This window comes from Trichosurus vulpecula, chromosome 1, assembly GCF_011100635.1.
Source record: "Trichosurus vulpecula isolate mTriVul1 chromosome 1, mTriVul1.pri, whole genome shotgun sequence".
Lineage (NCBI taxonomy): Eukaryota > Metazoa > Chordata > Mammalia > Diprotodontia > Phalangeridae > Trichosurus > Trichosurus vulpecula.
In genome coordinates, this window is record NC_050573.1 from 35,200,037 (window position 1) to 35,215,064 (window position 15,028).

Sequence of the window (15,028 nt, forward strand, 5' to 3'; positions counted from 1 at the left end):
TGCTGGGAGACTTCTCCTCACCAGACTGGATTGGGCCAGCTGGCTCTACACAAAGGGCAACCCTCAAATTCCAGTACTGGGGGCTGTGCTCTCCTGCATTTTATTTGGAAGAGCCCCCATTCTAAGGAGGTTGACCTCTTACATGCAGATGATTCACTATTCTGTTCAATGGTTTTGTGGATGATCTGGAGGGAGGCCAAGATGGCAAGCTTATCAACTTGGTGGCTGACATGAGGCCTGGAGATATGACTGACACAATGGCCAAGAATCGAGCTCCAAAAGGCAAGACCGACAAAACCGAACAATGGGTCAAGCCCTGTAAGATCCCATTTTCTGACTGAATAGTAAGCTCTATACCAGGGTTAAAAAAATTACTATAAACTACAGGATTGGGAAGGGAGTGGGCAACACCTGCCATATCTCAGTTCCTGTGGGGAGGAAAAAAAGAAAGGTCATGCTCAGGTCCCTCTTATCCCTGAGAAACGGTTTCTTGAGCCTGCAAGCCCTCTGGCCATTGCTTCTTTCCCTTTCCTAAGCACACTCCCAGAGAAAGCTGCTGATCCTTGATGTCCTCCTTCCTCCTCTCCCCATTAGTCAGAATGCTCCCCAGTTATCAATGTCTGGAATTGCTAAACTTGATTGCCTTCTGACCTAGCTGACCCCACTCCACCCTCCGGGATCCCTCTGCTCCCCAGCACTGGTCTTACTTGATTCTCTTCCTTCCTGTCTGGCCGCTCCTTCTCAGTCTCCTTTGCCAGACCCATGCGCTCAAACCCATGGCCTGCACACCTCCGAATCCCGAGTGGACCCCCACGGTCCCCTCTTGGGCTTGCTTCTCTTCTCCTTCCTTTCTTGAGAACAAGAGTTTTCCATTGCTTCATTTTTTTTTTCCCTACACAGATGATTCCTATCTCTATACACCCAACTCAAAGGTCTCTCTGGAGCTCTAGTCCCCTATCACACATTAGGGTCTGCTACATGGATGTCTTGTAGAGACTTCAAGCACATGTACAAAAAACGACTCACTTTTCTTCCATGAACCTAACACCTCCCCCCTGCCCCTTCTCTCCCTCAACTTTTCTATTTCTTTTAGGGGCATCATCACCTTTCTAGATACCAAGGTTTGCACCCCTGAGGTCATGCCTAGTAACTACTGTGTATTGAAAACATATATACACACCCATGCCTATGCACACTGTCCTCCCCCATGATCTAACCTCATGCCCAAACCTCATAAACCTACCACTGTAAAACCCAACCCTTACTCTCTGATCACAAAGCCAGCCCCTGGAGTGTGCACAGAACAATGCTGGACATGCTACCAGAAGCCCTGGTATCACATCCCAGTTCGGCCAGTCAGCGACTGCTGGTTGGGTTGGAGGTTACAAGTAACCTCCACAGGTCTCCATCTCTTCAGCTGTAAGAAAAGGGGGTTGCACTAGACGGACTTGAGTCCTTTGCATTTGTACACTTTTGACCCAAAGGCTTCCCTTGGCCTACTCCAATAGCCTCCTCTTCACTGGTCTCCCTGCTCCCAATCTGTTCCTTCTCCCAACCTTACACAAAGCAGATAAATTAAAATTCCTAAAACAGAGACCTGATCATTTCACTCTCCTCAGTAACCATAAGTGGCTCCCTACTACCCAAAAGATACAAAACTGCTTTGTTTAACATTTAAAGTCCTTTGTTGGTTTCAGCCTAATCTTTCCAAACATGACCTGTGCCTCATCTCTCATCTGCGTGCACTGCCCTCCACCTCCATTCAGCCTTCTTGTGTGCTGTCTCTCCCCACTAGAGGGTAGGCTGCTTGAGGGCACAGACTTTCTTTTCTGCATTTGTATCCCCAGTATTTAATCGAGTCCTTGGCACATAGTAGGCACTTAGTGGAATGCCACCAATGGCATACACACCCAAATTTACCACAGATAAACACACATGATAAACCAACAGTACGATCCTCCTAATCCTGGGGTTATTTTCAACTCCTGCCAGTACAATCTTGCTAATGTCATCCCGCTGGTTAGTGGTTAGTGATAAGGCTTGGGAGCAGACCCTGTCTGGGACCTCTCCACAGAGGTCCCATCTTTCTGCTGTACATGACTACTTAGGAAAGGTGATTTCCTATATGGGCTGAATGTGGAATGTGTCACAAATGTCTGCATTAGAGAACATTTCACTCCTGATACTCAACCATTTTAAATTGGGTTTTTTCCTCTTGAATTAATTCTGAAGCCACCACTACTGAATATCTGGTATTAGATTGAAGTTCAAACACAAAGCCGAAGATCACAAACTATAATCCCTTTCCTAAAACAGTTTCTAAAATGAATGCAACTAAGTGTATATTAGCAAAGTGTATCATCTCTAAGAGATACAAATTTTAATCTTAAATATAGACTGGCTCCAGACATTCAGCAAACCGTCTGTATCCTCGTTCTGTGGTGAACAACCCTACAGACCACAGCCTCGCTGGGGTCACCCAAGGGTGACTGACCTCAGCAGCACACTCAAAATCCCATCAATTCATAAGCCTAACATGAAGCTTCTGGGATGATCTCATCTTCCCTTATTCCTAACATGCAAGGAGATGATCCTGAAAGCTTTTAAAACCCCACATGTTCATTTCTCACAAAATGAGGTCTGTTTTTTGCTTTCTCTGTTTATCATCCATGAAGGGAGATGTCTGTCTGGAAGGTATCGGTTAAAAGAGTGCCAATCTTAAACAATAAACAGGTGTGGTCATGGTCTTGTTTTATCTGCCAATCTGTTTCCTTGAGTGCCTTTGCAGTAACTATTTCTGAGATTTGTTTTTCCTCATTTTCTTTTTGTTTTGCCTGTTTCTCCTTGGAAAGAATGCTAGAGCACAGTCCCCAGCACACCTGGTCCATTAGGAGAGGTCCTCAGGGGCAGTGTAACAAATGGTCCTCCCAGTTTCTGGCCACAGATTGATCGGCAATATGAAAAGCTACCAAGCTTATCCCCACCCTTCTTAACCAAGGACTACAAAATGGTCCCTTTCCCAATATGGAGGATTTGGACCCAAAACAGCAATGCTCTCCAAAGAAGATCACTGAGAATGTGTACAGAACAATACAAAAGACCCAAGTTCTAGCAACTAGCTGTTGGCCCTCTGGACTTTAGGAGTCTGTGATTCCCCAGTTTAGAGTTGGGTTACTCAAGAGATACATAATTTCTAAAATGTCACACTTTTGGCAGAAAGGCAGCAACAGTTTATCAGCTTAATCCTCATTCAATTTATTACTTTGAATCACATAAATCAAAGATTTAGAGTTATCTTTATTTAGAAAGAAAAGACATTTGTAATCAACTGCCAATATGCTGTATCCAAGTAAATCATTCTTCTTTATTAACAGCAGAATAAACGGGGGAAAAAACCCTAACAAATTTAAGTGAGATCATATTAGATTATGTGTAATCACTTTGCAAATCTTGAGGCACTAACTACAGTTTCAAGCTTGAGCTGACATGGCAATCCGGTGAGGGGAATTAGAATGGAAATGGGAGACCAGCCCCTTGGTTATTTTTGCCACTCAACTCTGACATACAAATATCACTGACTTCTTGCCTAAAAAATTCAAGCTTCAATAGGTATCCCAGGGAGAGATGTTTTATCAATTCCTTACATGGTAATCTTTTTGCAAACGCCAAGTCAAAGGTTAGCACTCCCAATATGCTTGCAACACACAGGACTGGATAAAGCTGGCTGGCAAACTATACATCACCCTTCTCTCAGCCTCAAGGATTCAGTTCTCCTTTGGGCAGTTCACAATGTTAATATATTTTTCACAGAATGTACAGTCATTCTGAATGCCTCAGCATGGTATCGAATATGACAGAGAGACAGTACATTTCAAGGGATACTGCCATCTGTCTGATTTACTTGCCGAGCTTCGACATGAATGACCCCATAGATACTATTTACACCAATGCTTAGGGAGGGAAAAGCCTTCAAGCTGTGGCCTGAGGGCCAATAAACCAAAGATAATCAAACTACTTTATACGCTTTAAATGTACAAACTACTTCATCTAAAGGGAATTTTCTAAACAAATAAGCCATCAATAGAACTTAGATACAGAGCCTAAAATACAAGTTCCCTGCCCTCAAGGAGTTGACTTGGGTGGCGGAGGTGAGAACTACACTGCAAGTTCACAGAAAAAACTGAAATCTATTCACAGTAGACACAAAGCTGTTTGTGGGAAGAGGGAGCTAACCATGGGGGTAGGAATCCAGAGAGACTTCCTGGAGGAAATGGTGAGAAGGGGGGAGCATTCTAAGCCTGGGTGGCAGCCTACACAAAGGCCTGGGGTCAGAGAGGAATGTGGTGCACAGAACAGCAAGGATAGTCTGGCTAGAGCATCAACCAATAAGTGTTTAATAAGCGCCTCCTCTGTGCCAGGCTCTGAATGCCGTGGACACCTCCAGTTCATCCCAGAGTGTCAGAAATGTGGCTTTAATAAATCAGCAGCTATGTGGAAGGTAGACAGATGACAGGCAGAGATCCAGGCGCCTTGTGAGCAGGGAGCAGGGATCCCAGGAAGGTTGGGGAGCAGAAGTGACAAGCCTTAGCATGAGATTGCCAATGAGAGTGGAGGGAGAAGTAAGAGTAACAAAATTACTGAGGGCTTGAGAAGTGAGTGTGACTACCCCAAGGGGACCCTCACCAGAGAAACGGGCTCTGAGGCAGGGCTGGGTGGAACTCATGAGTCTCCCCCCGCACCCCCAGACCCAACAAGATGGAGATGGTCAACAGGAGGCAAGTGGTGACGCAGGCCTGGAGCCACCTGCCTAGGGACGATGCCTGAACTAAAGGGACAGAGCCTCAGGGCACTCCTCTGCAGAATGAAGAGAGTGAGGAGAGGCCGGATCACCGGAACCTGGAAAGGAGAGGATCATGCCCAGTGCCGCAGTGAGGCCAAAGGACTGAAAAAAGCCCAGAATCTGGAGATCAAAGACTTCACCAGGAGGTGAGAAGTAAGTGGGAGGTGAGAAAAGAGCAGCAGAGTCGGCTTTTTCTAGGAATTTGGTTGCGAAAAGCAGAGCCAGGATAATCACTAGAGATGATAAGACCAAGAGAAGGCACTTTTTTTTTTTAAAGATGGGGAAGTCTAGATGTTAAAAGCAGAGAAGGCACCAATGAATAAGGGGAGCATGACTTTTATAATTACCTGAATTTACCTCACAGATATTAACAGAGTGAGACCACACGTGCTTTTAAAGCATTTTAAAAACATGGTGAGTAATGAGTCTAGAAGACTAAGTGAGTTTTGAGTAAAACGTCCAGAACATGCCTCAACAGGATGCTCGCACCTCTTGACTCAAGTCCGGTAAGGCCATAGTCATGGAAAAACAAAACCAACCCCACGCATACATGCCCCAACATCAAAATATCCCATTTTCTCTTAGGGATGGGTTAGTCTATCATGAGAGATGTTTATCTTCTTCATGTCAGACTTTAGAATGAAGGCCTCAGGAAGAGATTAGAAGCGAGTAATAGGAGGATTCATTTCAGGACCTGGTCAAATACAACCTAGAATTCACAATTTCAGAAAGTTAGAAAACCACCAAGGCAAGGTCAGAGCCCCAAACCCGGGGAGTCTAAGATTCTATGACCTGGAGGTTGAATTCCAGAAGCTCCAACCCGCCCAAGGCCAGCTGTATACCGACAGCTGCTCCTTTCACCCCCATCTCAAGCACTCACCCTCTTGTTCTTTTCATCTGACTGTGCTGTACCCTTCAAAGAGATCTGAAGGGAGGAAGCCTACATATGGATATACTGAAAACTATATTCAAAATACTGACCTACTTGTTAAGAGTATATATTTTTTTTTACCTAAAAGCCAGCTTTTTCTATATCATAGCAAGTTAAAGGCCACGCTGAAAAGCCAGCACCAGTTAGACTGGAAAGGCCACACAGTTAGCGGAAGTGTGTCTGCAAGCTGGGGTGCTCTCCCTCCAAAGTGAGACACTGTCAGGATGGGGCAAGGCTGGGGGAGGGGGTGGCTGCCCTGGGGATTCTTCAGGACTCAAGAATTAGAGGTGATGGAGTCTTCAATGACCCCCTAGCTATAAAACTTGGGTCAGGGATAGAAGCACTACCTGCTTCCCTTATGTTGCAGCAATGAGGGAGTTGTTGCTAATGCTTCTGCTGGGGAGACCCAGCTGATCAGCTTTTTTTAGGGGACTAAAGAGGATGGAAGAGCACCTACACCACCCTCACTAGTCAGCCCAGACGAGCTGCACCAAGGGCAGCTGACGAACTACAATGAAGATTGCTGAGCCATTCCCGATGATGTGGAAAAGAATGGAACAGAACCGGGACAAAGTCAGTGAGCTCAACTTCAATTCTCTAGCAAAATTCTAGAACATCTAACTGAAGACAACAGCCAGGGAAGAGTTAAAAAAAAAAAAACACACCAAGTGGGATCACAAAGGGCCAACATGGGCGTCATCAAGAATGAGTCACACCACAATAACCTCACTCTCCTTTCTGAAAGGGTTACATGGAATGCTATGGATACAGTTTACCCAAACTTCAGAAAAACATCTTTATAAAGCTCTAATAGATTTGTAGAAGACAGAGACACATGAGCTCTCTCTCTCCCTCTCCCTCCTAGTACACTTAGGTGAATTTTAGATTAGTTTAATGGCCAGACCTAGAGAGGAGTCATGGGTGGTTCAATTTCAGTTTGCTAGGGCTCCAGAGGAACAAATGCCCCTGGGATCTTGGCTTTGCCCCAGGCTACCTAATGTTCTTGGTGGTGACCTACCTGTACCTATCCCTTGTGATTCTCATCCAGGCCCTTCCAGAAATCTGCCCTAGGGGGTCCACCCTGAATGTTAGAAGCCTCCCATGCCTTCTCCTGATGTAGCTAGGACACCAATGGAGTACTTGAGCTGTCCAACTGTCACTCCTCAGCCCTGCCATGTGACAAGTCTAATACATGTCTTCTTCGACACTCTTCAAGCCTGTTCCTTTATGAAGCATCTCATTGTGATTAGACCCAGCTACCACACACCTCTCTCCTGCCCCATATTCATTTTCAACTCTTTAGAGGCAGTAAATCAGCAAGCATTTATTGTTTGTGGGCCAGTCGCCTATTTTGCATACACCCCCCCCACACACATACTTGCAGACGCAGACACTGGCCCCCCCATGACATAATCAATCTTGTAACATAATATTCTGGCACAATCTGCCCCTTCTACCACATGGTCTGTATTAAAAATACCTCTTGTTTTTGATAGAGTGCACACAGGCATCTGTGCCGCTTTTGGCTTTTTGAGGTCTCCCTCCCTCCATCTCTTGCCTCAATCAGTGGTAACTTCAACGTGGAAGGCTGGTGTCCCCCGACTATTCTGCAGCAGATTTTTTAAAGATAGCGATCACACTATGAGCTGCAGCAGGGCCCTGCCCAGGGACAGAGAAAAGGGAAGCAGACCAGTCTTTAGTGACCCCATGCCCTATGGCGTGGCATTAGTTACTTTGCTATTAGCAAGACAAATGAAGTGACTCAACCCCAAGCTGAGAAGGAACAGAAAGACAAAAGGATGTGAAAACATCATGTTCTATAGCAGCAGCTCATTTCCAGTCCTCACTGTTCTGAGAGTGTGTTACACACACACACACACCCCTTGGTCAAGTCCTCTTACCTCCCTCAGTGTTCTCACCTGCAAAGTGAAAAGAACTGGACTAGATGTGAAGGTCCCTTAGGACAAGTATGATGACAGCCAGGGTTTGAAAAGATCGACAAGCTGGCACCACTGCACTGAACTGATTGAATCGCATTCATCCCTATTTACTTTCAAGTCTTCCTATGACAGTTCAAAAACCCCACTTCCTAAGTACAAGATGGGGGAGGCAGCCAGACAAAGGACTAGGTGGAAACGATACAGGGGCTTTAATGAATGATAGACTTGCTCAAAGCCGGCAACACAGCATGGCGCCCCCAAGAGCATGAATGGAATTTTATGCTGCACTGAGAGGCAAGGTTGTAAGGAAAATGGAGGTGAGAGAACTGGTGTACTCCAGGGCCTGCTCAGAGCACAGGTGGAGTCTGTTCTATCTGGGATGCCATATTCTAAGAAGGAAATGGACAAGCTGGGGAGGGTAATCAGCATGGTAAAGGCCGTGAGTTAAGGCCATTCCAGAACAGGCTGAAGAAACAGGGGATGATTAGAAAAGAAGACTTTAGGGGGAACATAAAAGTGTCTTCAAGCATTTGAAAAGCTATCTGTCCTCTGGGGAAGAGATTATACTTGATGTCTCTCAGGCCCCAGAGGGCAGAACTAGGAAGGAAGAGAGAAAGCTGCAGCGAAGAGGCAAAATTTAGGCCCGACCTAAGAATCAATTTTCCAGCAATTCTGGTGGCTGTCCCCAAGTGGAGTGGCCTGCTCCAGATTTTCCCTTCCTTAGAGGTCTTCGGGCAAAGGTGACTGATCCTGGCCACTAGACAGGTGGTCTCAGTAAAGGGCCATGTAGTTGAACTCAGAGGACTACAGCTCCACTGCTGGCTCAGGCACTTTACACTTTGGCCCTTTGCTGCCCAGAAAGCCTTGGAACTCTCAAATTCTGCTACTCTGTGACTCCCTACTCTTGCTGCCAATCAGCTCCCATTTCCTAGTGTCACTTCCTTAAAGGACATTTTTACCTTATTCCACTGAAAATAACCCAGTCCTCCCTTGTTTATTTACCCCTTCAAAAAAGACATTCAGAACTTTTTTCTTCTCCCTTGCCCTCTTCTGTGATCTCTTGACTAGAGAGCTCTTGAACAATGCCATTTACTGATGCAAATTAAGAGCAGTGGCTCACTGATTCAACGTCAGAACGGTATCTCCAGCTAAGACTAGTTAGGAATTAGAAATGGCTTAATAGCTGGGAGCGGAGCAGAGTCCAGCGTGGGCTACGCCCAGACCAATCAGACTGGGAGCTGGGCGAATCAGGCCCTAGCGCCCTGAATCAGTGAGCTGTGGCAATTACCAGACTTCTCAACCTACAAACACCAAAGACAACAGAGAAGGTTAGTGGGAAAAAACTGCAGGGACAGAGTGAAAGGAATTCGAGGTTTGGCCCTGGGGGCGGTGGAGGTGGTGCAGCTACAGAACTACAGATGCAGTTGCTTCCCACCCCAGGCCCACGTGGTGGGAGGAATTGAGTGGCGGGATCAGAGTGGGAGTGCAGAGCCTGCTCAGATCTGAGTCATGGTCTGGGTTGGCGGTTCTTGGGGGAGGAGGAGCACTGGTGTGGTAGAGCTTGCTGTGTAGAAAAAGCTCTGAAAACAACAGTGCAGCCCCTCAAGCTTGGGACAAAGTATTCTATACTCTATAAGCAGTCATACCCCGATGAAAAGCTCAAGGGTCAAGCAGTTGGCTGGGAACATGGTCAGGCAGCGAAAACGGACTCAGATTCAGACTCAGACTTTGGAATCTTTCTTTGGTGACAAAGAAGACCAAAACATACAGCCAGAAGAAGTCAACAAAGTCAAAGAGCCTACATTAAAAGCCTCCAGGAAAAAACATGAACTGGTCCCAGGCCATGGAAGAGCTCAAAAAGGATCTGGAAAAGCAAGTAAGCGAAGTAGAGGAAAAATTGGGAAGAGAAATGAGAGTGATGCAGGAAAACCATGAAAAACAAGTCAATGACTTGCTAAAGGAGACCCCAAAAAATACTGAAGAAAATAACACCTTAAAAAATAGACTAACTCAAATGGCAAAAGAGCTCCAAAAAGCCAAAGAGGAGAAGAATGCCTTGAAAGGCAGAATTAGCCAAATGGAAAAGGAGGTCCAAGACCACTGAAGAAAATACCACCTTAAAAATTAGACTGGAGCAAGTGGAAGCTAGTGACTTTATGAGAAAGACATTATAAAACAGAACCAAAGGAATGAAAAAATGGAAGACAATGTGAAATATATCTCATTGGAAAAACCACTGACCTGAAGAATAGATCCAGGAGAGATAATTTAAAAATTATTGGAGTACCTGAAAGCCATGATCAAAAAAAGAGCCTAGACATCATCTTTCAAGAAATTATCAAGGAGAACTGCCCTGATATTCTAGAGCCAGAGGGTAAAACAGAAATTGAAAGAATCCACCTATCACCTCCTGAAAAAGATCCCCAAAAGAAAACTCCTAGGAATATTGTTGCCAAATTCCAGAGCTCCCAGATCAAGGAGAAAACACTACAAGCAACCAGAAAGAAACAATTTGAGTATTGTGGAAACACAATAAGAATAACACAAGATCTAGCAGCTTCTACAGTCAGGGATCGAAAGGCTTGGAACATGATATTCTGGAGGTCAATGGAGCTAGGATTAAAACCTACAATCACCTGCCCAGCAAAACTGAGTATCATGCTCCAAGGCAAAATATGGACTTTCAATAAAATGGTGGACTTTTAAGCTTTCTCATTGAAAAGACCAGAGGAGAGAAAATTTGACTTTCAAACACAAGAATCAAAAAAGAAGCATGAAAAGGTAATCAAGAAAGAGAAATCATAAGGGACTTACTAAAGTTGAACTGTTTTGTTTACATTCCTACATGGAAAGATGATGTGTATAATTCATGAGACCTCAGTATTAGGGTAGCTGAAGGGAATATACATATATACATACATACATACATACATATATATATATATATATATATGTAGACAGAGGGCACAGGGTGAGTTGAATATGAAGGGATGATATCTAAAAAAAATAAAATCAAATTAAGGGATGAGAGAGGAATATATTGAGAGAGGGAGGAGAAAGGGACAGATAGAATGGGGTAAATTATCTCACATAAAAGTGGCAAGAAAAAGCAGTTCTGTTGGAAGGGAAGAGGGGGCAGGTGAGGAGGAATGAGTGAATCTTGCTCATCAGATTTGACTTGAGGAAGGAAGAACATACACACTCAATTGGGTATCTTACCCCACAGGAAAGGAGGAAGGGGATAAAAAAGGGGGGACAATAGAAAGGAGGGCAGATAGAGGGAGGAGGTAATCAAAAGCAAACACTTTTGAAAAGGGACAGGGTCAAGGGAGAAAATTGAATAAAGGGGGATAGGATAGGAAGGAGCAAAATATAGCTAGTCTTTCACAACATGGGTATTGTGGAAGGGCTTTGCATAATGATACACATGTGGCCTATGTTAATTGCTTGCCTTCTTAGGGAGGGTAAGTAGAGAGGGAAGAGGGGAGAGAATTTGAACTCGAAGTTTTAAAAGCAGATGTTAAAAAAAAGTTTTTGCATGCAACTAGGAAATAAGATATATAGGCAATGAGGCATAGAAATCTATCCTGCCCTACAAGAAAGTAAGGAAAAAGGGGATGGGGGGAGTGGGGTGACAGAAGAGAGGGCTGACTGGGGAACGGGGCAATCAGAATATATGCCATCTTGGAGTGGGGGGTAGGGTAGAAATGGGGAGAAAATTTGTAATTCAAACTCTTGTGAGAATCAATGCTGAATACTAAAAACATCAAATAAATAAACAGAAATGGCTTAATGTCCTTATCATTAGGGCTGACAGAAGATGTGTATTCTGCCAGGAAGCTGAAAAGGGGCTTATTAAAAAAAGTCAGAATAATTCACAAACGCTTAAATTATGCAGCGTGACTTCACACACTCTACCCACCACTTTTCATACAAAAGCATCAATGACAAACACTTTCATTTCCTTTGCTAATAGATGGCACCTCCACAGAGGACTAAGAAGTCCCACACTTCCCGTGGGCAGACAAAAGAAAGGGCCTGGGCCTCCTACCAGCCGTGTGACCTTGGAGGAGACACTGGAACTCTCTGTGCCTCAGTTTCTCTTCCATAAAATGGAGTTTATAGACACATCACCTGCATCTTAGAGAGGTTGGGAGGAGTGCTCTGTAAACCACAGTGCTAACTAAAGAAATGTGTGGTTGTCATTTTTAACTCAGACAGTGACTAAATCACTTCCCCTTCCTGGCACTGTTCATTCTGGTACCTCTAGTCCTCAAGTCACCAGTACTGGTTACAATATTAATTGTACGATATTAACTCCTTGTTTCAGGAACAAAGCCCCAGCTGATACTAATCCCTAGGACAAAAACATCCTTCCAAAGGCCACCACAGGCTCACTGGCACAAGTGGGAGCTGCAGCGAATGCCATTCAGGCACACTTAATTTAAGTGACCCTCTGCTAACCATTCCCCTCTAGCCAGACCCTTAGAAAGTACTGACTTTCTAATGAAGACATATGAAATTATCATGAAAACAAAATTAGATGGTAAACTCCTTCTGAAATAGCAGGAGCGAGCTCATCTTTGCTAATCATAGGGGAGATACACAATGCTGGCCATTGATCAATAAAGACATTTATTAAGGACACAAAAAGACGTAAAAGACAGTCCCTGCCCTCAAGAAGCTTCTAATCTAACGGGGGAGAAAACAACAAATACACACAAGCAAGCTATCTCCAGGATAAATAGGAAATAATTGACAGGGGAGGCACCAGAATTGAGGGGGTGGAAAAGGTTTCCAGTAGCAGATGGATCTAAAGTGCCCATGTAGGTGACTGAGTGACCAAAAGGGCACAATGAAATAAAGTGGGCCGGCCATCTCGGCTCTGCCTGAGGGTTCTGACATCCATCGAAGACCAGAGGGTCATCAATCCAGAGACAGAAGAGCCCTCTGAGATCTCGAATCCAACTCTCATTTTACAGATGAGGGAATGGAGGCACCGAGGTTTTCTTAATAAGTTATTCTCCAAGACAATCTTTATTTATGGCTCTTTCGTGAGAGGAACAATTTCTAAGTGATATCTTGTCCCTTTCAACCTAATTCTCATGCATAAGACCAAGAATAATTTTTTTTAAAAACATGTACAGAGGATGAAAACAAAAAATTCACGTCCTTTATTTTCAAAGCCTTCAAGTGATCCAAACACAAAACATTAACAATTTCAGCACCATTCCTGAATATCAGTATTCTAGCACAAACAGCATGCATAAGCCAGACAAATACAGTAATTCAAACAAATCTTGTACAGAAAACTTTAGTAGTCAATGTGTAGGGGAAGATGCCAAAACACTTTGAAACATATAATTCAGGAAACAGCAAGGCTCTGTTTTGATGCTGGCCTACTCCTAAAATGTGATAATAAGATAATTCATATATGCAAGGGTGCTCATTTAGGTGTAATTACAGATAAACACACAGACTTAAGTACAACAAAACACTACAAAGCAGAATGCTTAGATGTGCAATCTGGAAAAAAAAACCAACCAACTACTCACCAGCTATTTCCACGATATCCCCAGGAACTATGTCTTTGGCTTTGATCCGCTGGACACTCTTCCTGTCCTGCCGATAAACTTTACCCATTTCAGGTTCATATTCCTTAAGAGCTTCAATTGCATTCTCAGCATTTCTTTCCTATAAGAAAAAAGTAATATTAAATGCCTACCAAGTAGTAGTTAAAAACAAATGGAGGAAAAAAAGACATTTTAAGATGTGTTAGTGATGGCAATATCACCATTAATTAACAAAGCGAAGTCAGATTATGAACTATCGATCTCTTGCTGTCATTTCAGTGGTGAAGTCCATTTCTAGGCCAAAGAGCCAACCAAATTTAAAACCACTAAATTTAGTTTAAATTATAGTCTGGAAGAATGTCAGACACCTGTGTGCTCAAGGTCATTCTGTGGTTCAAATAATTCACAAATGTCAAGGTCATTCTGATGAAAATTAAGTTATTCAAGACTACTCAGGATCTTACAATACAAATAGAAGCATTCTATGATCTGATCAAACAGACAGGACAAGAAAAAAGGAAAAAGCAGCAGCAGTCCTTGGACACCCTTGGCGGCCCCGTTGTACATTGAGGCATTTCAGGAAGCCAAGATCCATGTGGTGTCCCCTCAGATCACAGAATTGAGAGCTGGAAGCAATTGTAGAGATTATCTAGTTCAGCCCTATTATTTCACAGATAAAGAAAGTGGCCCAGAGCCATTAAGAGACCTGCCCAAGGACACACTGACCTTTCAAGAAATAACTTTAGAAATTTCTGCTCCAAAAATGCTACAGACAGCTTCTGTTTATCATAAAATGACCCAATTTACCACATTTGATAGTAAGCTTAGTCTTATAAAGCACTTGTGTCAGGGATATTCCCACTCTATTCTACACACTCTCCCCAACATGGCTTTCCTTAAGCATAGATCTCAAACTGTACTGGTTCTCTACTGTGAGTACAAACTATGTAACTCCTCTGTTTAAGATTTAAAGCCCTTCACTACCTGGACTCAACCTAATTTTCCAACCTCAGTGGACATTTCTCCCCATTGGCCAGAGCTTTCTGCTCCTCATGTCCTGTCCATATACTTTCGCAGTGGCTATGCCCCCCTAGAATTACTCTCTTCCTTTAAGATGGAGTGGAGCATCATCTACAGTCTTCCCTGACCTCTCCCCTACCTAACTGCTAGACTCCCACCTCCCTAACTACCTTCTATTCTTTCCTTTATTCTGTATATATTTGAATATGTAGTTTATGTCTAGCTCAGGACCTAGCAAAGAATAGAAACTTAGAATAAATGCTTGTTGGCTGACTGGGCCCTTTTCTCTCCACACTCATTTGGTGACCAGTTACCATGGGTTTAATGATCAGTTCCATGCTTGCTAATAACTACCAGACCTCCACATCCAGACAGTCTCCCCTTCCAAATTCCTAGTCCTGCGCCAGCAATTCTAAACCTGCCTATTGGACAGTTCAAACTCAATGCCTAGTGGCACCTCAAACTCAATTCATACAAAAGTCATCCTCCTACTTCTGTTGAGGGGTACCACCATCCTTTTGGTCACTCAGCTCTAGACAGCTGTGAAATCATTCTTGCTGCCCCCATTCCACATTTCTACCTCATGCCCATGCCCTCTTCCCTGAACTCCTGACTCAGGTCTCTCCCCAAACCCCAGACATCCCACGTCACAGCTCTCTTGGTAAACTTCAGATATCTTTGGGCTGCTGATTTCTCCAAGTATATTAGCATCTATCTGGAATAC

The 15,028-nt window shown here is 43.9% G+C and overlaps 1 protein-coding gene across 2 annotated transcripts in view; it reads right to left on the reverse strand.

The window, feature by feature from the left end:
* Window positions 1-15,028, reverse strand: part of ATP2A2 (ATPase sarcoplasmic/endoplasmic reticulum Ca2+ transporting 2) — a 60,571-nt gene that overhangs the window by 35,816 nt on the left and 9,727 nt on the right. For both annotated transcript variants that reach the window (XM_036740688.1, XM_036740682.1), the window contains exon 5: window positions 13,267-13,405. In XM_036740688.1, coding sequence (XP_036596583.1) covers window positions 13,267-13,405 — 139 coding nt within the window. The remainder of the gene's footprint in view (window positions 1-13,266; window positions 13,406-15,028) is intronic.